The sequence below is a fragment of the Oculina patagonica genome, chromosome 6 (genome assembly GCF_052425735.1).
Source record: "Oculina patagonica isolate OP01 chromosome 6, crgOcupat, whole genome shotgun sequence".
Lineage (NCBI taxonomy): Eukaryota > Metazoa > Cnidaria > Anthozoa > Scleractinia > Oculinidae > Oculina > Oculina patagonica.
Genome location: NC_135763.1, coordinates 33,791,954 through 33,814,842, shown reverse-complemented (window position 1 = coordinate 33,814,842; position 22,889 = coordinate 33,791,954). Strand labels below are relative to the sequence as shown.

At 40.0% G+C, this 22,889-nt stretch overlaps 1 protein-coding gene across 1 annotated transcript; it reads right to left on the bottom strand.

Annotated features, from left to right (window-relative positions):
* Positions 1 to 593: 593 nt before the first annotated feature.
* LOC144656806 (neuralized-like protein 4) lies at positions 594 to 22,770 on the bottom strand. Its single transcript, XM_078517048.1, has 24 exons — positions 22,254 to 22,770; positions 20,504 to 20,688; positions 19,141 to 19,341; positions 18,377 to 18,572; positions 17,867 to 17,969; positions 16,829 to 17,099; positions 16,150 to 16,351; positions 14,869 to 15,162; positions 11,418 to 11,666; positions 10,796 to 10,939; positions 9,662 to 9,804; positions 8,869 to 9,069; positions 8,132 to 8,230; positions 7,877 to 7,943; positions 7,506 to 7,573; positions 7,124 to 7,176; positions 6,835 to 6,967; positions 6,066 to 6,227; positions 5,734 to 5,989; positions 5,111 to 5,182; positions 4,347 to 4,491; positions 4,068 to 4,183; positions 3,359 to 3,470; positions 594 to 1,864 (listed from the first exon to the last, which is right to left on the bottom strand). Exons 1-24 carry the CDS (start codon positions 22,768 to 22,770, stop codon positions 1,648 to 1,650), a joined length of 4,206 nt encoding a protein of 1,401 aa, XP_078373174.1. The 3' UTR covers positions 594 to 1,647.
* Between the last annotated feature and the right edge of the window lie 119 nt (positions 22,771 to 22,889).

Sequence of the window (22,889 nt, the reverse complement as noted above, 5' to 3'; positions counted from 1 at the left end):
GTGCCGTTATGTATTTGTAGTGGGCTTATCCTCGGAGGGGTTGTCTGGACAGGACTGAGCGTCTGAGAAATTTAAGGTGACATATGATAAAATAAAACGATTTGACACAAAAGTTAACTCTGAAATACCATACCAAACTTACGTCACGTGGGAGCTCTTCGGAGATGCGTGGTTCAATATCCAAATGGAATTGGAAGGACTCGTGGTTCACAGTCATGGAAAAGGCTAGCTGCCTGCAGGGGCGGATCTAGAGGTGCGTACCCCCTCCCCCCCCCCCCCCCCCCCCAGATGACCTGCGGCTTTCTAAAACAACCTGGAACTGGTATTCTGCCAAATTTCTGCGTTCCTTAGTGGTACACCCCCTCCTAAGAAAAATCCTGGATCCGCCCCTGGCCTGCGTGCAGACTTCTTAATTTATAGCCCTCTACACGCGGGATTGGATCATAAAATAAGCACTGCGGGCCTGAACATAAAAAGATACAGAATTCAGGGAACCATTTCAGGCCTTCGAGCTCTCATAAACTAACCGAACCAAAATGGAAAATGACCAAAAAGCAACTGGTATTGAGATGCGAGCATCACAGATTGAGGAGTATAGTTTCAAACGTTTGTATCTTTATTTTCCAGTATTCATTTTTTTTTTAAAAAAACTAAGATTCAATCGTAAAACTTCAGTTCTCAAATATTACTTTAAAGAAATTATTTTAGTTTTTTCCCATCCATAAATTGGTCTGTGGGAGTGAAATAGGCTATTCATCTTCCAGCACCTTTTGCTAGAAACTTTGCAAACGCAAATAATTTAAGTTGGAAAATAACAAATTCAAAAAATAATTACTTAAGTTCAACGAAAAATACTTTGAAAATATAAACACTGAGGGTACTTTAATAAGACTTTTTACCCATTCTTCTTTTTTTTTCGTTGTGGTTGCTATTTAGAGGAACAACAAATTGGGACTGCCGAAAACTCGGCCTTTGCAAATTTGCACAAACTTTATCAACACCTTTAAGGTAAATTTGAAAATTATTAAATATCCTTTGTCCTTTGGTGCCGATAAATAAGCGTTTGCCACATAAATGCCTACTCGAACCCTTTTCTTTTTAATTGTGGCGCATTCAGAAAAATTGGAATTTAGGAATTCTAATCTTGTCCAAAAGGCTTTTTCGACTTATTCATTACTTTACTTTTCGGGGAAGTGAGGGGGGGGGTGGGGGGATTTAAAAAAAAAGGCACAACACAAGCTATACAATCGGGGGCCGGGGGTTAAATTCCAATAAATTATATCATTTAGCGAAGACTGACTCAATATAATCAGCGGGGTACTTGTGTTAAATGATGACATTTTGGGTCCAAAATTCCGTTTGGTGGACGGGTTATTTTCGGGTGTTTATGCTTTTCAATTAAAATATTTCTTAAAACAGAAATAACATCTTTGTTGGTGACTACGTTAAAGTCAACTGCACTATATGTAAAACTCTGAACACGTTTCTATTTGCCCACAAATCTTGTCGACAGACAATATACACCACCAGTTTAAATAAAACCTATTTTCATATTAACGGCTATTAATTTACACCTTGAATTTGTATCGGTCTTAATAAATTTACAATTACTTCATACAGTAGTCTCACTTCATATTTCTTTCGTTTTTATGTCGGCTCAATTTTAATAAGCAGTGCAGTTAGCACTATTGATCCTTGGTTCTGTAGATACCATTCCAGATTTTCCGTGCCAATGTTTTGATCAAGCAGCTCGTTGGTGTCCACGTCACGATGACTGCGACCCGTTCTGTAGAACCCAGGCTTCACGAGTAGCTGTAGAGCCACTTGAGCTTGATAAACTTTACCTGTTGTGCCATCCCTGTACCTAGAAGACGAGAAAAATAAACAGTTTCAGAGAACGCGGACAAATCTTAAAACTGTCACTAAAGTGTGCCGTCATTAAGGCAAAGTACACCTGAAGGTCGTTTTTCCACCCGGGGGGGGGGGGGGGTTCTCGAAAAGTTTTGTACGGGGAGGCTCCGCCCGGGTCCAACCCCTTACCCTTTTATATACCATTTTGATAGAAAAGGTATCCCTTTTGTACTTTTTATTGCAGAGGCACCCCTTTCATATACTTACACGACATCACATTTACCTAAAACGTAAAGTTTTAGGTAAAGGCTTCGCCCGAAAGGGGTACCTTTTTCATGCTTCAGGTATAAAAAAGGGTAGGAATTTCACAAGCTAAGGTATATAAAAGGGTACGGGATATCGCTCATTAAGGTATTTAAAAAGGCCTTCAATTAAAAGATTTCGAACAGACGCACCTTATGGAGGTATCAGTCATTTAATTTTTTTTAAGCGCTACAAAAAAAACACATCAAGACTTCTTGTTTTAAGCCCGGGCCAAACGAGGTTGAGAGTTGACGAGAGTTGACTATCATGAGAGTTTACGTCAACTCTCATCGACTATCATCAACTCGGGCCAAACGAGAGAAAACTCTCATCGACTCTCATGAAAAATTTGAACACGTTCAAAGGCGATGAGAGCGCATGAGAGCGCACGAGAGTCGCTGAGAGTGCATGAGAGTTCCATGCCAAACGAGAGTGAGAGTTTGAACTCTCATTAACTCTCGTCCTCGTTTGGCCCGGGCTTTAGGCGTTTGTCATGTGTTTTGGTATTATGAAAGGGGTGCCTTTTTTCAGTAAAAGGTATACGAAAGGGGTGCCTTTTCTGTCAAAATGATATATAAAAGGGTAAGGGGTTGGACTTCGGGGCGGAGCCTCCCCGTACAAAACGTTTCTGAGTAGCCCCCCGGGACAATTTCACTCAAATTCCCATTTACCCTCGCCTTTAGCAATGTTTTCGCTTGCTTTACACCCGATTTCAGTATCACGTGCATAGCGGCTTTCTATCGACATCCATCTTTCGACGTGCTTAACAAACAACACGGATCCAAATCTGCCAATCACAGCACACTACTGAGCATGACCTTCTGAACTTGTGGGCTCATTTACATGAAACCAACTAAGGTATGCATCGGTTTTGATTGGCTCATTTCAAACAGCACGTCGAAAGATGGATGTAGAAAGCGGCTGTAAATCAAAACCAAATATTAGCAATTGCACAGCTCGCAAAATAAAACTTGAAAGACCGTCAGAGCGCCCGTTTTTCCACGTGTTACTTGGGAAAAGAACTATCAAAAATGCCTCCACTATGTTAGTATATAGCATTCGAAGTTTAAAAGCACTGTATCTTTAACATGTAAATGATGCAAAAGAATGCATGTAATAACTTTAAACATGAAACTTTGCATGAAAGAATAACCTTGAGAAAGTGGGTCAGATTTTAAAGTTTAATGACATCAGATACTCTTACTCCTGTCTCTTGGCTTGTGTTTCACATGCGCATAGGATTGTTGGGGACACGCAAAGTTGGGGGACCTCGTTTTCTTTGTTTGATGAGCCACTCCTCCGCTGACCGCTAAAGACTGTCAAATGAAAAACGAATGCCAACTTTAATATACCCAATAGTCTAAATCCCTGGCCAAACGGTAACACAATTGGACGCAAGTTGTCACAAGTTGAATTTGCCTACAGACTTGCGTTGGCCGGTCAAATGGTATCCCAAGCTTACTTGCAAGTTCACACAAGTTGTCAAAAAAAAAAACATTTCAATGCTACTGCGCGCGCTGCAATTCAGTACTTGAAGTAAAAAGCAAGAATTGCGTTGACTTGCGTTGACTTGCGTTTGATGGCCAAACGGTGAAAAACTTGTGTTGACTAGCGTTCAAATTTGATTTTCGACCAAAGTGAACGTAAGTCATCGCAAGTCCTGGCATAGTTGGTAAAGGGGACCTCTACCAACTACTAACTATGTCCTGGCCAAACGGAGACGCAATTTAAAAACTTGCGTCTACTTGCGTACTATCTCCGTTTGGCCAGGATTTAAGCGACAAGAAACAGCTTCCAGAAAAACTGAGATAAATCACGGGTTTTAACTTGGCAAGCAAGGTTTGTAGAACTTCAGGATCGAACCGTCCGGGTTGGAACTCTGGTTAGGATTATTGTTTTCATTGTTTTCTTACCTTGAAGTGGAATATCTCCAAGATCAAGTATTCTTCTTAGCCGTCCAATCATAGTGCCGTAAAATGCCACGTGCCATTTGTCGAACACGTGATAGCTTTCGACTCTTGGAGGAATTCTAAACGAGATAAAAGAAAAACAATTAAATGTTTTAAAATTAGATGCAAGAGATTTCTCTATGAACCAGTCCTATGTTTTTTGTAGCTGTTATTTGGCTGTGAAGGAGAGTAGTTCTGACTCGACTAAAAATAAGACAATCAATCAGATCAGCGCATGCTCACCTTAACGCAAACTGACACCATCCTAAAGGCAACGCATACCGACATGGTGGATCACCGCTGACAGCGTACCGTTTTTCACCACGGGCCTCGTGACAGGCTTGACAGTAACATACATTCAACTTGCAGTCCGTGTTGAAATATTCATCTGTGGATTATGATACCTTAATGAGCAACTGATTACAACAAGGGAAGCCTCGAGCCATGCGGCCCATACTGCCGGAGCTTATCCCGGTTTCTGTAGTATTTAGTGGGTAGGAATATTTCTACTCCCCCCTGAATGGGATGCTAGTCCATTGCAGGGTAACCCCCCCCCCCCCCCCCCAGCATTATGTCCCCGGTACTCATTTATACACCTGGGTGGAGAGCGGCACTGTGAGAGTAAAGTGTCTTGCCCAAGAACATAACACAGTGACCCCGGCCAGAGCTCGAGCCCGGACCGTTCGATCCGGAGTCCGGCACACTAACCATTAGGCCACCGCCCCTCCCATAATACAACAAACCAGGAGCAAAGTGCTACAGAAAAAACTCAGACGACCCTTCTGCTGCTTCACGGCATATATAAGATTTTTTAAAGACAATAAAAGACTAGAGGAAGTACAAGGGGCAGTGACACATAATTTTAGCAGAATTTCAAGAAGCTTAAAAAAAAGAAGTCCTAGATGATAGAAATCCAACATTACTGGCGTGATAACTGTAGCTTGAACATCACCATAACTCGTGTATTGTGGAGAATGCATAGTTTTGCTGCTGTCATAAATACTGACCTGGTATAGCGAGACTAGCACGGAATCTGTCACAGAGCTGTCTGTAATCACACGGTCCTTTACTGTGCTCTCCTGCAGACAAATATCACAAAGTCATAAACATTTCAAGGTACTCGCCGGGAAAACGAGAAACAAAAAAATAATTTGACTAGCAGTTTGTTTAACCCTTTCGTGCCATGAGCGATCAACATCTGTATTCTTAAAACCTCTCTGTTTGACAACGCATTGGCATTGTAAAAGGAAATAAGATCTTGACAGGAGCCCATTACCCGGTGCGTGCAACTGTGTTGGATTCATGTCACGGCGTTTTTGCAAACGGGTTATTTTTAAACTCCCATTTCCCGTGCACTCCTGTTTCCCAGCAATCGAAGTTAGCGTCATCACATGACGCACGTACTCCGTAGTATTTTACTCACATTTTCCCGGGAGGGAGTCTAAAAAAACCTGGTTTGTAAACCGTTGTGACATAGACGTAGCATAGGAGTTGCACGCTCCAGGATGATGGGCTCCTAATGTCGATCAATCACGGCACTTTCCTTTTAGAGACTCAACTGTGTCAGTTGGCATATCCTTGATTCAAATAATGGACGAACCAGTAAGCTCGACATGAAGTGCTTCCTTACCCGAGCTTCTCTCAGCCTTTGTTTCCTCCATACAGACGCGCCCACGTTCACCATGATCAGCAGTTACAATAGACACTTCCTCGCAGCACCCGTACAAGTCAAGCACTGCGAATCGTCTGGCGGGGATGGCCTGGGCAATAGGCCCCAGGTCCTCTCCATTAATTAGCAGGTGTAACCGGCTTTTCTTGTCAATCAAGACTCCAAGCGTGTCCCCTTCTTGAAGACTGTCAAGACTTCGGCGTAAATTGTCATTAACCTGCAATTCGGAAAAATTTGTAAGATCAACTGACCGTAAAACACTACAAGTAATGAATTTAAAGATACCTTCTTACCTTGTTTCCATTCACATACACCGCGTTATTAACAACAATCCAAGGACAGATCTTGATGCTGTTGGCCGTGCTCGGAAGACTAGTCAAGGAGTCTGGGTCTTGAGCTGTGACGCCGATCATAACAGACCCCGTCCAGCGGCTGTTCAACTTTCTGATGCACACCTAGAAAAAGAGGGGGGTAGAGTTAGGGTGAAATTTGTTCTGTAAAATTATCAGCTGCTCCAAGAAGGTGGGGATTGGGTAGCGTTTAACACTGTTTAACTGGTCAAAATTTTCAAAGGGGTGGGAGAGACCCAATCTCAAAGAGGCAAACAGCAAAAGCGACCAATCACAAATCCTAGAAAAACACGTTATCGTTCGCCAGCGCGGGAAAACAACCAGTGGTATGCGCGGGAAAACATGTGGCCAGCGGCGAAAAGCGCGCGGGAAAAAGTATTACAAGTGCCAAGCGCGGGAAAACGTATAACCAGCGGCGACAAGCGCGGGAAAAAGCATTACTAGTGCCAAGCGCGGGAAAACTTGTAACCGTGAGCGGGAAAAAAAGCTGCGACAAGCGCGGGAAAAACGTGAAACGATCAGAAAGCGCGGGAAAATTAGCGTGAGCCAAAATCCGATTAGTTTGGTTTGGAACCTGATTGGCTGAGTACACAGCATCGTTTTTCTGATTGGTCACTGAAAACAGTAGCTTTTTTTGAGCCAATATCCGAGCTGAGCAAACTCGTAACACATAGAAATTCGGGTGAAAGACACTATAAAGTTATACACTAACCTGAAATAGGTGATTGTCTGGAAGAGGTGTTTCGCTCAACACCACTCCATGATTGTAGCTATCCACTCTTCTCGCAGTTGTACGGTTACTGTCTAGTGAAATGAACTGACCACAGTTCTTATGGAAAAGAAATCTGGTGAAGGAAAATACGAGATAAATAAAAACAGCCCAGGACGGGACAACCACACTACAGGACACCCACTGAACATGAAACACCCCCCCCCCCCCACACACACACACACACCCTATGTGACACAGGAAAACCACGCTACAAGAGGTCGAAACTTACTTTTGTAAATTGGTGATGGATTCTCTCGCATCTTCTTTGTCTTGATCTTGCAACTGAAAAATATCGATTGAGATATCAATAAACAAAATGCTACTGGCTAACATGACTTGGACAGTTTGTCACAGAGTGTTTCTGTGGTACAGAAGCAAATTTTGCTTCTTGGAGACAAAAATTGATGCTGGAAACAATGCTTCCCGTATGGCAAAATTGAGAAACATCTGGGAAAACATGCGCGCGCTATGAATGTTTCTGGAAACATGTTTCCTCGCTTTTCCAGGCCTTAAGAAAAGAAGGCAAGATGGATTGTAAAAGTGTTAACTAAATACAAACTTATGTAGTAAATGTGTTAAACAAACGACCACGCTTTGTATTTTTTCCTTACCTCAATCACTGTGGAAACTGAAGAGTGTGATTCTCCATTCACCAATACTCCAGTTGAAGGAGAAACATCTATTAGAAGAAAAAAACGTAAATTAAAAGGGCTTGATCAAAAAGCAACGTAAAAACCAAGGAATAATGACTGTTAAGGCAGAATGAATGAATGAATGAACGAACGAACGAATGTACGTAACAAGGAACGAACTAACGAACGAACGAAGAACAAACGGACGGACGGACGGACGGACGGACGGACGAAAACAAAAACAGAACGTCAGTGTTATAACAGTCCTCGTCATTTTTTGCGTGTCAAAAATAAATTTTGTAACGACGTCGTTTAAAAAAACTTGAAAGAAAGTGGTTAGTACATCATACCTGTTGAAGGGCTTGATATGGAGATAACGTTTGCCATGCCATATACATCCACCACTGCATGAACGATCTGAAAAACACAGACATATTATTATTACAACGATGGACGCTTAACTTAAGCGACTCCTGACATATTTGGGCCCCGGCTCAAACGGTTAAACAGTTAAATCAAACTGGCTATGTTGGAAAAACCGGCTAAACGATCCAGCATCGTTCTTCATGGAAAATGTGGGATGGAAATGTTTGTACACAACTCACCTGAGGGATGTCCATAGCTGCGACTCCCTGGTCCTCGCCATTAACAAACACATGAAAAGTTCCATCTCTTTGTCTTTGTACTCCAATCCTCGTCTTGGCCTGTGGAATGAATTTATGGTAAACTACAATGTTCCTAAAATTTTAGTTTATACCAGCCTCGATGGGATTTTCGCCTGTTTTCTTCGGCGTGAAACAACAAGCGGAAATCTATCTACGTCCACAACTAAGAATCTACGTTCTTATAAAAAAAAAAAAAAAAAAAACCCAAAAGGCAACGCGTTAGCAACGCTCTGAGTGTATTCAGTAAACCTTCTCAAACCCACTAACAATTCATCGAGTTAAAACAAAGAAAATCATAACCGTGAAGGAGGTTAGGATACCCGGTCTTAATTAGCATAGATTTTTACTTTGATGTTCCATTTTCTCCGTAGTTTTTGTTTTGATTGAGGAGAAATATCAAACACTCGAGATAAAGTTTCATAGGCTATCCAAACACCTATAATTTCGTCAAAAATACTCCGTTGCGCGTCGTATTTTCAACTCTCTTCTCGGTCTTTGGATATTCCGATGAAACACTGTCGCTCGTGTTTAATATATTACTTTCAAAACCAAGCTTTAAAGAATGACCATAAAGTTGGCTGACAGTTCAAAGCACAGCTACCTGCATGATTCCCTTTTGCTGCGACAACGAGAATTTGCTGCAAACGGCATTTGTTCTAACATAAACCAAGAGTTACCTGCAGTCTGTCCAGACTGTGACCATAGTTTTCTTTAACAATCACAGCATCTTTCATGACACATGAGCCTGTCATCAGCCATGTTCCATCTCGCAGCTCCAGTGCCGAGGCAGGCACAGCTAACAGTGGGATGGTTTTAGTTGTGATCCCCACAGCTATTGACCCCGACCACTGACTGCCAGTGACTTTGTCTATAACAATCTGAAAAGAAAAAAATCACGGCAAAGCTTTTGACTCATACTTAACATGGCTTCGTCAGCTTTAGCACAGGCACAGTTTGATTTGACCAATGAAATGCTAAGAAGCGTTTGTGTCTATCTAACGGAAGGGGGAATCAGAAAAAGAGAGAGGGGGGGGGGGGTGGTGCTTGGACAGCAACATGCCGCTGGCAGGTAATCTAACACTTGGCCATACCAACTCCACCTACACCACAATGCTGTGATTTTGATTCTTTTAAACACTCTATATTTTTCCAGTGCCTACTAAAATTAGACTGCAGTCATTTGCCAAATCTCTTTTTTCTCAGATCGTCAAGAACAATACAGATCTAATTAAAATTAACATGACTATTTCCATTTGTGTGACGGTTTGTTCCTTGGTCTTTCAGCCAATCAGAGGTTTTTTTCTCTCAGAGCACATAAAAAACCCAGTTTTTTTTTTCTATTTAGAGGGGAAGATGGGGGGGGGGGATGCTACCTTACCCTATTAGAAAACTCCCTTCAGCATCAAGAACGTCTGTACCCAACACTTTCTTCAGTGGAAATACACAGTACTGCTTATATTGGATTATTACCTCAAATATTTCATCTTCTTCCAGTGGTTTTGCACTGAACACAAGGCCATGGTTGAATCCAGTAGATCTTGACGCAGTCATCTTGTTGTTCACCAATCGAATGTTTCTCCCACAACACGAGTGGAAGCCACATTTAACTTTACCTGGGGGAAAGTCACAACAAAATAATTACATACAAGAACCTCTAATTTAGTTTTATCATTCAAGAATCTATACAGCGTGTTAGGAAGTAAGTAGACACCACACTTTTAAGAGAAACGCACTCTTGACTATAAATCTTCGGTCTGTTAGTCAGTCGGTTTCAGTCAGTGGTTAGAGTGCCCAAGAGAGGCCATGGGTTTGATTTGTGACAAAATAAACATTTCATCTATATCATGAATGTTAGGCCTGGTTCACACTAGCAACATATTGACATAACGACATAACGACATGGACATAACGACATAAAGAAAAGTTCAATTCTTTCCAACTACCTTATTATAGGAAATTAACGCTTGTGGAAATTAAGGTATTGGAAATTAACGCGACTTTAATGAACGCGAGTTGAAGGGAAAATTGCTGCCCAATAAAGGAAATTAACGCGAAAGAGGGGGTAACATTTCAAATGAAGGAAATTAACGCGACGAACACATAGAAAAAAATTGTTGAGACAGCAGGAACTAGTTTATTTCAACACTTAGCGTATAATCTTAAATGTAGGGGCTAAGCAAAGGAATCTGATCGCCTCGAGTGTTCTTCACAGTTTCAGTAATACCAGCAGAGTTCCACCCTGATGAAATAATGCCTTTTCCTAAGGGTCAAGAGCGTCTGGACTGTATAGAGAAATTGGGGCCAAAATAATGGAAATTAAGGTCATGGAAATTAACGCTCCACTTAATTAGCGGCGCGGAAGTAACGTTAACAAAAATTAACGCGACTTAAATTAACGCAAATTTTTGAAATTCGCGTTAATTTCATGAGCGTTAATTCCTATAATAAGGTATGTCTTATGTTATGTTGTTCACACTGGTGACATAAAACATCACTGTGAGGTGTTGTTTGCATTTGTGTGACCTTGCCGTATGTCGCTAGTGTGAACCAGGCCTTACACTGTAAGGCCTGCAGACATTAAGGAGATTTTTTATTTTGACATACTTGCTATTCCTTCTGTTGTGACAGGAACAGGCTCAGTTGTTGCTTGTTCAGCAGGGACTGGTGTAACTTGAGCTCCTCTGTAATCTTCATCATAAACAGAGATCTGAACACACTGGCCATACAAGTCAATCATGGCATAGATTCCTGTTGGGAAATTTTTAGGTCTTGTTAAATTTTTTGCCTTAATTTAAAAATTTTCACCTTAAAGAGGATAGGTTAATGCCCTCTAGAATAAAACTGTTACAGTCACATACTGTAGAAAGGTAAAGGTAAAGTTTGTGTTTGAACCTAGTGGCCCATCAGGCCGGAGCTTATCCTGGTTTCAGTAGCATGAAGTGACTAGGAGTATTTCTCTACCCCCTGGATGGGATGCTAGTCCATCGCAGGGTTAACGCCCAGCATTAAATTTGCTGGCACCCATTTATACACCAGGGTGGAGATGGCACTAAATGAGAATAAAGTGTCTTGCCTAAAAGAACACAACACAAAGCATTTTATTTTACCCTGGCCAGGGCTCGCACCTGGGCCGCTCAATCCAGAGGCCAGTGCATAACCATTAGGCGACCGTGCCTCTCACCACATACTGTTAGAAGTTTTTTGAAATATCTGACAAAATCAGTACCTGATGGAACACTTGTCGCAGCTGCCCCACAGTCCTGTCCATTGACAAAGAAATGCAATGATCCACCTGATTTACGCATTATTCCAAGGCGGGACCCTTCTTCTAACTTGTCCAAGTCACAGGCATACCCATTTTTGATTGTGATACCATTCTGCAGCACAGACGCCCCAGACACCATCCACGCCCCACTAACAAGATCAGTCATGGTGCCTGGAAACTGCATCTGCTCAGGAGGGACTGTTGTTATTCCTGTCCGAACATGAGCAACAAAGATTTAATTACACACAAACAGCATTCCAGTTACTAAGAAAATTCAATAAAGGTAAGGTTTACAATGAACGGTAAGTCTGAATCGGGCCAAAGAGTCCCATATCCTGGTTTCGGTAGCATTAACAGACTAGGAGTATTTCAAATCCTCCCTGGATTCCAGGCTAGCCCATCACAGAGTTATCCCCCAGCATTAATTTGCAAGTACAGTGGAACCTCAAAATAACAAAGGGTGAAGGGGCTGGGATCTGGGTTTTGTTACATTGAGGTTTTTTGTCATATGTACTATAACTGGGGCAAAGAATATCACTTGTACTGAGGACTTTGTTATAGAGAGGTTTGTTAAATCTAGGTTCCACTCTACTCATACACCTGGGTGGACCAAGGCACTACAAGAGTTAAGTGTCAAGCCAAGAACAAAATGTACCAGTAATTACCCTGGCCTGGGCTTAAATGGGGGGGGGTTGAAAAAAAATTAAAAAATTTTTTTGGGAAAAAAAAAAAAAAAAAAAAAAAAAAAAAAAAAAAAAAAAAAAAAAAAAAAACACTACCATACTTAATCGTGCTTTGAACACCCGTCCAGAATGCCAACCATTGGGCCACCGTGCCTCCCTCAAAGTTGGCAAAATTTGAAATATTGAACACTGCTCTGATCACCTGGCCCCAGTTGTTCGAAAGGTGGATAACGCTATCCACAGGATAAATCGCTCTCCGGTGGATAGCGTAGTACGTTTTGCTAACACTTATACACTGGATAGCAATTTATCCAGTGGATAGCGTTATCCAGCTTTCGAACAACTGGGGCCTGGCTAAAGTTTGGAACAGTCTCAAACCTGTAGCATTTTTGTGCAGGGAAGTACCCCTGCACAAAAATACTACAGGTGTCAGTAATGAAAGAAGATACATTAGTATTGTAGGTAGTGTAAAGTAGCTGTGCTATATTGTAAGTAAGGAAGTAAAGGTATTTATTGTATTGTAATGTAAGGTAATGTAGCTGTCTCAGTATTGTAAGTAGCGGAAGCAATTATACTGTAAATGTTGTTAACATCATCCTGTAATATAAGTATCGTAATATCAGTATTTTAAGTATGTATTATAACATGTTTTTGTGTGTTGCAATAAAAAAAAAGTATTTCTGTGCATATGAGGCTAATCAGGTAGTAACCTGTCAATGCCACATAATAAAATTATTATGTTTTAATCTCTGCCTTTGGTAATATAAGAGCATGTTTGAAGTTGTGTTGTGTAAATATAACTTTCTTTATTAGATTCACAAAGCCAAGAGAACTTCAAGTTTACTATCCCTCCATGCTTTACACCTATGCAATCTTGCCACACAGATGCCTAAAAATGGAGGTTACATCTCACTACACACAATATTTAATGCAACCTTCAAACTTTACTGACTAATAAACAACTCCTGTAGGTGGGCAGTACCCTTTAACCTCTCATAACTGGATTATCTGCTAGCAGGGTCTCCTTTTCTGTCATATTGAGACATTATTGTAGATGAAACTAAGTGTTATTTTTCACTGGCTGATGTGAAACGAAATAAGTGGAAAATGTTTTTATCACACACACGCTGGGACCTGGGAAAGGGTCATGTGACTTTTGGCGGGCAGTTGTTTTTGTTGCGTCTGCCATTGCTGACCTTTTCCCACCCACCCGCCCTAAGATTTTTAGTTTGTGCAGTATTTTTTGCATTAGCTTTGCCATTGTGCAATTTTTCCCTGTGTTATAGGATGTACATGTATGCTTTTGTTGAGTTTGTAATAAAGGTCAGGTGGCGGTCGGCTTTTCTGGCATGGTTACCAGTAGTGTAGATGAGACTAACTGGTTTTTGAAACCAGTTGCTCCAAAAAACACTTTGTACACATACTTGTACTAATTATCTGCATGCTGTTTAATTTTAATGCAGATGGCTATTGAGCCCACAGACACTTTTATATAAATGTGACATATGACATATGATTCTGGCCTCAAGAGTCCTCATGGGCCTGATGAGGATAAGTAGCATAGATGCCAAGTCTCACGCTTTTGGCGTGAGACTCACTCTTTTGACCCAATCTCACGCAACCACGCCATTCAGACAAAATATACGCTTTTTGTAAATACAAGCTTAAAAAAAAATCTTATTAATTTAAATAAAGAGATATACTTTCAGCTGTACTTTGGTAGAAATGAACGCTAATCGAGTAGGGAAGAGTTTAAAAACAACAAACGCTTGCCCATAATGAAGGAAATTGCTTCTCTGCAACTTACATTTTTGAAAATTTTCTGGGGGAGTTACCCCCTCTGTGTCTCACTAATGCTCCTTAGGGGCAATTCAATTTCTCACTCCATAGAGCAGTTTTCAATTGAGTGTCGTAAAACCAAAACCAAAGTAATTACTCTGGCCAATCACAAAGGGCACAGACAATCCAGTGAACCAATCAAAACTCGAAGCAAATACATGTTACAGTTGGCACGAAGCGCGGGAAAGCGTGCGCAAGCGAGTCACGATTTGTTTTGGTTTTACTTCTGATTGGCCGAGAAAGTGGCGCGAAATTTTTAAACCAATCACAGAGGGTAGTGAATGCAAAACCAAAGTAAACGCGAATAACTTTCGACACTCAAGTGAAAACCGCTCTAACAACCAAAAAAAAAAAAACTTGGCATCTATGAAGTAGTAGTATGACATATGATCACATGCAGAAAGTTGTTTGGTCACTTAGTAACTCTAACACATGCTCAGTTTAAATCATTACAAGTCAGAGCAGTGTCTCCTATTCTTTCCGTCAGAAAATAATGGAAAAGGAGACTCTACTAGCAGAGATATAATTGTACGCCTCTCTTAAATTAGTGAACACTATTCTGATCCCAAAGGTAAATGACTACAAGTTGTGATCCAGTGTTTAAAGGCTTGTTAGACTACAGACCTGTGTAGGGCTGCAAAATTATAACAGTCGGTCATCGGACACTGGCCAACCAAAATTTGGTCATGTCCGACTAAATCCCAAGTGTGGTCGGACATGATGTTCGGACAATTTTGTGATAGTAAACCATTTTACAGCAACGATGAATAAAAATCTGACGTGTCCAACCAGAACATATGTCCCTTCAAGTGAAAAAAACTTATTTGTAGCCCTGCAGGCCTAATGACCATATCGCAAATTACAGTGCATGCTTGGCTATTGGTACAAACCTGCTTCCATTGAACCAGACCAGCGACTAACAAGTTTTTCCACGATCACTTCAAACAGTTCATCGTCTCTAAGAGGTCTGTGACTCATTACAATAGCATTGTTAAATTCACACAGAGGGTTGATGCGTACAGCGCTGCGGCAATTATGACTCACAGCTACTTGACCACCGTGAAAGGAACTGAACTTAAAACAGTTATCATTTGTGGCTGGAGTAGCTTCCTGCGATGGAATCGATAAAGGACACTCTATGGGTTGCTGTGTTTCTTGTGCAATAATGGTAACCTCTGAAACATCTGCAATGAAAATTACAAGTAAATAAAACTATTATACATTGTAGTCACTACGTGTCTTCTCATTGGCAAAGAGTCTACAGTTAATTCTGAGAATCAGTGCAACCTACAGATTGGTGCATAATCTACTAGCAGATTGTTCACAAATGTCATGCATCAAGCATGCAAGCTGAGTAAACTATCTAAACACACACAGGGCTGGTAGCTGTTGCGTTTACTTTGCGTGTGGTTTACTGTGACCCCCACATTTTTTTTTTTGATAGGCAATTTTCTCTTACACCGGTAATGCTCGACAGATTGTAAAAATGTGAACAAAAAATCGATGTGAGAAGTTTAAAAAAAAAAGTTTTCTGTCCACCTGGCATTGAATTCTGCCATCCTGCAGCTGTAAGGCGAGTGCAAATGCGAAATGATTAGATTTGCTTTAAATAACCTTAACAGTTGAATCAATTTGATTATTAGATCCACATAAACAATGTTTGGCAGAGAAAATTGCATTTCAGGCAAATTCAGGGATTTATTTGCAACAATTTGGACAAACAGGCACTGCTACCATATATTTAGATTTAGGGTGGTCTTTTGGCCATCTTATCTCCGCAACTAATTGCGTGACTCCAAAATTTTTTAATTTCAGACTTGAGTGAGGCCTTCCAAGGGGTTTTGGCGACAGGGGACATTTCTCCAAAATAGCTAAAAAAAAGTAGCGACAATCTTGTTCCAAAGCACCGTCAGCCGACAGAAAGTAGCACTGAAATATATTTGCAACAGCCACAACGTTCCCCCTCACCAAATAGGGTGACAGGTGGGTTGGAATCAAGCAACAAAGAGACGTAAGAAATCCCCTTGGAAGGCCTCAGGAGTGACCCAATATCTCACAGTTGTTAAAGTTTTAGAAAAAATCTCAATGTTAGAAGATTTTTGCGCAAATGTCTTTTAAAATAATTAATAAGTGAAACACACTATCAGCAAACTCAAACTGTTAATTCTTACCATTAAGTGCATTGGTTATATCAATCTCTCCATTTTCCTGTGTCTCTGAGATAATAGTGACTTGTGCACATTGACCAAACAGATCAACCACACCATACACATTAGCTGGCACCCCCTGTGCCGCACAGCCAAGATCTGTGCTGTTTACAAAAAAATGCAAGGAACCATCATCCTTACGCACTACAGCAACAGTGTCTCCAACCTGGAAAGATTTTAAAAAGAAACAGTGAAAAAAAAACACGCAGGATGATTTGGAATTTCTCTCAACCCTTTTCTGCTATGTTTCTTATGTTTGAGACAGTAAGGGATTCAAGACAACTGAGTTCAACAGTGTTCAGGATGCTTCTAGACACACTTTAAAAGTCAGATGACACCCTTATTGCGGTTTCCAGTGATATGCGAACTCTGAAATTCAAAATCCAACTAACCATTGCATTTTTTGCTGCCGTCAATTATAAATATGGTAACAGCCAACGAACCATGAAAAACAGAAACAAACAAAATAGATTGAAATTTACCAATCACATCTGACGGACACGACGTTTTGACCCGGTTGAAGTGAACTTCTGTTTCCAGAGAGTTCTGCTAAAATGATGGCAGCAAAAAGCGTAAACTATTGGTTGAGGATTGAATTTCAGAGTTCGCATATCACTGAAAACCACAATAAAGCTTCCTATACCTTGATTTCATCCAGTGTTGGCCCATACTCTTCAATGCTAGTGACGCCATCACACACCACACTCCCCCCTGACATCATCCATGTACCAGGTGGCTGAACATTTGTCATTGTTGATGGAAACTCTAATGTTTCAGGATCATGGGTAGTAACACCAATCTCAAGTGACCCCGCCCACTTTGTTAAATGTTTGTCGACACGCACTTTAAGAAGTTCATTAGCATTCAGATGCCGGCTTGTCAGAACAACAGCATTGTTGAATTCTTCATTGCCTCTGAAGGTCGTGTAAGGCAAACAATAAAAAACTATATTAAAAACAAGCAATGGTTTATTGCAATTCCTGAGTTTTTGATTGGCTAACAGGCAATGGTATATGAACTCATATACCATGGACCATAAATATGGCAGGTTTATGAGTCAACAAGAACACCCAGGGAGCACAAATATTGTAATTCTTTGGATGTTTTTTTTAAACACAATAATTTATTATTCTACTCACCCTTGTTGGATATGAGATAGTTATAGCCAACTTGGCAATATGCACCTCGTTGGCATACTCATATCCAATGGGCACTCATGGAATAATTGTTAAGTATTATAAAGACAGTTGCATGAAAGTCTGGCATGACATACGATTAATGTGTGTGATTGCCCCTGGAGAGACATTTTTAAATTTGTACAAGTAATTTTGTGTGCACAAATATGCCCACAATTTGCAGGGTTTTGGGTGTGAGATTTTTGGAGTTTTCCATCATTGTAGAGTTTGTGTTTCAGCATCATTGTCATTTGGGAGTATTCTGGTAATTAAACGTCTCTGCTGTTTTGAGGAGTTTTCTGTTATCACTTATGAACAAATAGATTACAAGCTAAATGCATCCACGTGTAGCAAAACAATTGTACAACACACCAAATTGTTCACTGAATTTTTTATCACTGCAGTGCAAGAGGGTTCACTACATCACTAACAGTTTGTTACCATCACAAAATAAACAACATTTTATACAGCAGGAGCAAAAAAACAATTATAATAATTATACATACCGAGGCCTGTGCGCACTACGATATCCATTAAATAATGACACTGATGAGCCACAGCGAGGATGAAACACAAGTGCATTGCTCAAGGAATTAACTATATTTTCATCTGAAATAAAAGGATTAAAAATAAATATTAATAAAAAGAATGTAATAATAAGAATAAATTATTAATAAAAGCTGTAAGTTAGAGCTAAACAAGTGAAAAAAAAAACAAGGTATAAAAATTATTTCTTATGAAATAATATAATAAAAGCTTCCTGTTGAGTCTAGTTGCTCACTAGCAAAGCATAACTCTCTGTTTTCCACATAACGAGAAATGAATTGGTTGCCTGAGTGAGATACAAGTCGCAGGTTAGCCATGCATGTAGATCAGATTATCCCAGTTACTTAGTGTCAGCAAATTTGAGGCACCAAGAGAGTAAAGGCAATGCCCTAACGCAAGTCCACTGGATCCAGAGCTTTGTGCACTTACCATCATTAAATTTACGGCATTAACAAATCACTCATACATACTATTAGAATGTGCAATGTCTTGTTCTTGTACTGGAGAGCCTGATGCTATAGATACCCTCACTGCTGCACCATAAATGTCAACAGCACCATACACATTAGCAGGTAGATTGCTGACCGCCTCGCCTTGATCTTGACCATTAATAAAGAAATGAAGAGCTCCATCACTTTTTTTCAGTATTCCAATATTGTCGCCAGCCTAAAGAAACAAAAATAAAATTAAAATAAAAATGCACTTCCAGAAAATATCCATACCCACCCCATGGAAGATCAATGAAAATTCCGTGGGGGTGGGAGTGGGGATCTCAAAAGCCAAAATTTTTCAAGGAAAGTATGGGGCTTAACTGGAATTTCCATTTGAAGGGGTGGGGGATTAAAACCAAAAGGCCTTCTGTGGAAGGGGTATGATATTTCAGAACATCACATTCAGAACTTAGTATATTGTCAAAAATAATGTCATTTTTTTAGTGAACTGAGAAGTTCCAAATAAAACCTGAAATAAATTTGGGCTTCAACGGGTTTTGAACCCACAACCTTTGCAATTCTGATGCAAATGCTCAGAATCGCAAAGGTTAAAGGTCAAGGGTTATAAACCCATTTTATTCACAGCCACTGCAGGGATTTCATTTATTTTGCATATACTGTAATTTTTAGTATTTGTATTTCATGGACTACCATGGGAAGATGTACAAGGAGGATCAAAATTAATAATAAAACAGCAAAACATTTTTGCTGGTGATGAGAGCAACAGTACAAAGCTCAAGTACCTTAAGTGTTTCTAGGTTGACACTGGAGTAGTCTTTCCTTGCTTCCTTGCCATTCACAATTATCGATGTTCCACTTAACATCCATGTTCCTGTCGGCATACTTGTCATGGTCGGTGGTAACACAATGTCATCTGGATTGTGACTTGTGACACCCACTTCTATAGAACCTGCCCACAACTCAGTCACACATTCTATTTTAATCTGAAGAGGAGAAATTTGACTTTCTTAGTTGCTTTGTACAAAAGTTCTGATTTGTTTTTTATTAGCACTGTATATGTATGCATTTTGATGGGGGGGGGGGGTAATGAGACATCAAGGGAGGGGAGGTGTATTGCTTTTTCAACTTATTAACCTAGTATATAAAAAAAACTAGTTAGAAAAAAACTAACTAGTTAAAAAAATTAACTGAGATAAAAATTAACTGCATAATGTGTTTCATCAACTGAAGTTGCCCTGATAATTTGTCAGAACCAATTTACACTTATGCTTGGAGAGAGGTACTGTGAGAGTGATGTGTCTTGTCCAAGTACACGACACAGTGACGTCAACCAATGCTTGAACCCATGACTTCCTGCTTCAGTTTAACAGAAAACATTTGCTTTTCTCATCATCCCTATAATACACCTTGTTAAACCCCCAAAATATTTTGCATACCGTAAATGATCTAATAAACGCCCTCTCTCAAAAAAACGCCTCTTATCTAATAAACGCCCCCTCTGAGGTGTTAAGTTTGTATTAGACGCCCCTCTCTAATAAACGCCCTGTGTCTAATAGACGCCCCCTCCAGGAATCATCTCAGAAACCAAGGAAATGCTTCATAGAGTAATTTCACGCAATAAAGTTAGTTTTTTGCTTGACTCGGACATCGAAGAGGCCAATAACGCCAACATGGTAACCCCGATGACCATAAAAAACGATGATATCGAACTATGAACGGCATCTCAAGGCTTTGCATCAGCGCAGATTAGATTAGTCTCCTACTCACAAACTCTGTTATGTATCCTACTCCAGTAGAAAACTACCCATCCTATTAGTTGTGTTGACGTTGCAACTGTTAAATTGAAATAAACGCCTCTCTCTAATAAACACCTCATATCTATTAAACGCCTCCCCTAGGACCCCAAAAATTTAATAGACGCCCCAGGTGTTTATTAGATCATTTACGGTAAGCCTGCATTGTTTTCAATTTCTCTTGGGATGATTGTAAAATATCCCAAGAGAAATTGAAAACAGTGTTTATGCGAGAATTTTGGGGTTAATCAAGGTGTATTATGGGAATGGTGAAAATAGCAAATAAAAAATATATATTAAATAAATAAAAGAACAATAACAAACATCCTATATTTGATTTTGTCCCACTTACCTCAAATAGCTCATCATTTCTCAGGGGAATATTTGTAAGAGTCACGGCATTTTTGAATTCTTCTGTTGGTCTCTGTCGTTCTGCTGTTCTATTATTGTTGGAGAGTTTTATTAAGGATCCACAGTGAGGATGAAAGCACACTGATGCAGTTGAAGGAACAGTTTGTGAGACTGATGCAGACGGACCTGGAACACAGTGACATTAAGATAATAAATAATAATATAAAACATTTAATGAGGAGGCCTCCAATCACTTTAAGTGGTTTTCAGGAGGGTCCTCAAACAAAAAAAAATTACCAATAAAAAATAAAAAATTGAAAAGCGAACTTGACAATCTTAAATGCTACAATAAAATAAATATTAAGATATTTATAATTAAAACCTAAGATAAAAAGCAATTTAAAAGAAGTTTTCTTAAATTTTGCTTAAAAATCAATTGCGGCATTGGTCTCTTTAGTTCGTTGGGCAGATAAGCCCAGTCATTTAGTGCTTTAAAATAGGTCGGGGTTGTGTTTAAGCTACAGAAAGATGCTGACATGGAAATAGGTAACTGTTCTTATACCTTAAACAGCTCATTGTGAAAATCACTTCCCATTATTTTTAAAAAGAAATTATATTGTGAGATTTCACAGCATGTATCTATAGCTGGAGGAGGGGAGGGGGTAGTAGGCCGGGCATAGGCAGGCATTTGAACCAAGAAAAGATTTCCTGATTAAAATGTCTCACTGCAGGACCTCTTTTGTGGATGGCCAAAAGAGTCACTTAAAATCATTCTGAACCTCTTCAAAAATACTCAAAAGATCAAAGGATGGATCAAGAGCAATCTCCTCAGAAATGACCTTTAAAGTTCATTCAGAAATACTTGTGGGGGATATAAAACGGAATGGTCTAAAAGCCCAGGGGGGCCCGGGGGGGGGGGGGGTACTCCCCCAAAATGCCTATACGACTATGTGCCGCCCAACAGGGTTTGGATTTTGGGCTCCCGATCTAGAAGGGGTATCCATTTTATAGAATGTGATATTGTGATATGTGATATTGATTTTTGCATGAAATTTAGCATGGAAATAAATGTAAAACTAGAAGTAGATCAAAGGGCACCAATATTCCTATTCTCCATTAAAGATGATTTGGCTTTGTTTTCATTTTTTGTTTTGAATTCGTTGAAACCTTACACTTCGGTGACAGCATACATGAAGGATTTTAGTCTGCCATTACGGTTCGTTTCGTTCAAGAATTCCCGATGAACTGAAACGTCGGTCTGAAATATCGTCAAGGTTCTTCTACTTTTTATCATTTGTTCTGCAAGGATATCTGGCATTAATAATGAAGAAAAAGGTAAGTTTGTCACGGAATTTTTAGTTTTGCTTATAAACATTCCTTCGTGTAAGGCTCGCATAAACATTGCAGCCGAGACTGTGCAGTAAGGACTGGAATTCATCTTTAAGGAAGGGTTTGATAAAAAAATCCCTTTGTTATTAACAAAACAATATATTTATCTAAAGGAAACATGCCATTGCATTGAAGGTTCTGTCCACATCTTTAAATCATAAAATGAGTTTAATACAAAATAGACAATATAGGATAGGAGTCTTATATCACGTTTTTACTACGAACATCCTTTATTTTCTATATTCAGTTTAATATCTAAAGGACCACCCAAGATCAGTAAACAATCATAATATCAGGTAGCTATAGTTTTATAGACACAGAGAAAAGTGGTTGCTAAGGTTGACATTACTGCAGTTACTTACCCGATACGCGGTTGTAGGGCTTATAAATTGATATCTCAACGCATCTGCCGTACAAATCTACTACAGCGAAAATATTCTGAGGAATATTTGTAGCCGCTACTCCCAAATCAACACCGTTGACAAAGAAATGCAGACTTCCGTGAGCTTTCCTCTCAACCCCCACTCTATCGCCTTCTTTAAGTTCATCAAGATCTTGGCCATACTCCTCCACAAAAGAAGACCCATCCTTTAGAATGGTCATCCCAGACATGATCCACGAGCCATTTTTGAGTCCCGTTGAACTTGAAGGAATTTCCATAACGCTGGGATCACCTGAAGTCACACCAATGGCCCAAGAACCTGACCAATTGCCGATTTTACGGTCCAGCCGTACCTCGAATAGTTCATTGTCCCTCAGTGGGTTCTTGCTGAATATCAGGCCATTGTTAAATTCTGCGGCGGAGCTTCGCCTTCGAGCGCTACGGTTTTCGTTGCTCAGAAATACCAGACTTCCATGACATGCATGAAACTCCGCCATGTTTTTACACAAAATTGTACTGTTCTCATGGTGTTTACCACTGACCGCAACTAGTACGACGATTTTTTTCGACCTCGTTATAAAACTGTCTCTGATTGGCTGATAGCTCTTCACGGTAA

Coding starts and splice junctions, on each gene's coding strand:
- LOC144656806 (XM_078517048.1), bottom strand. CDS start 22,770: ATGGCGGAGTTTCATGCATGTCATGGAAGTCTGGTATTTCTGAGCAAC. Junction 6,968..7,123: donor TCCATCACCAATTTACAAAA/GTAAGTTTCGAC, acceptor TTCCTTCACCAG/ATTTCTTTTCCATAAGAACT. Junction 1,865..3,358: donor ACACAAGCCAAGAGACAGGA/GTAAGAGTATCT, acceptor CTCGTCTTCTAG/GTACAGGGATGGCACAACAG.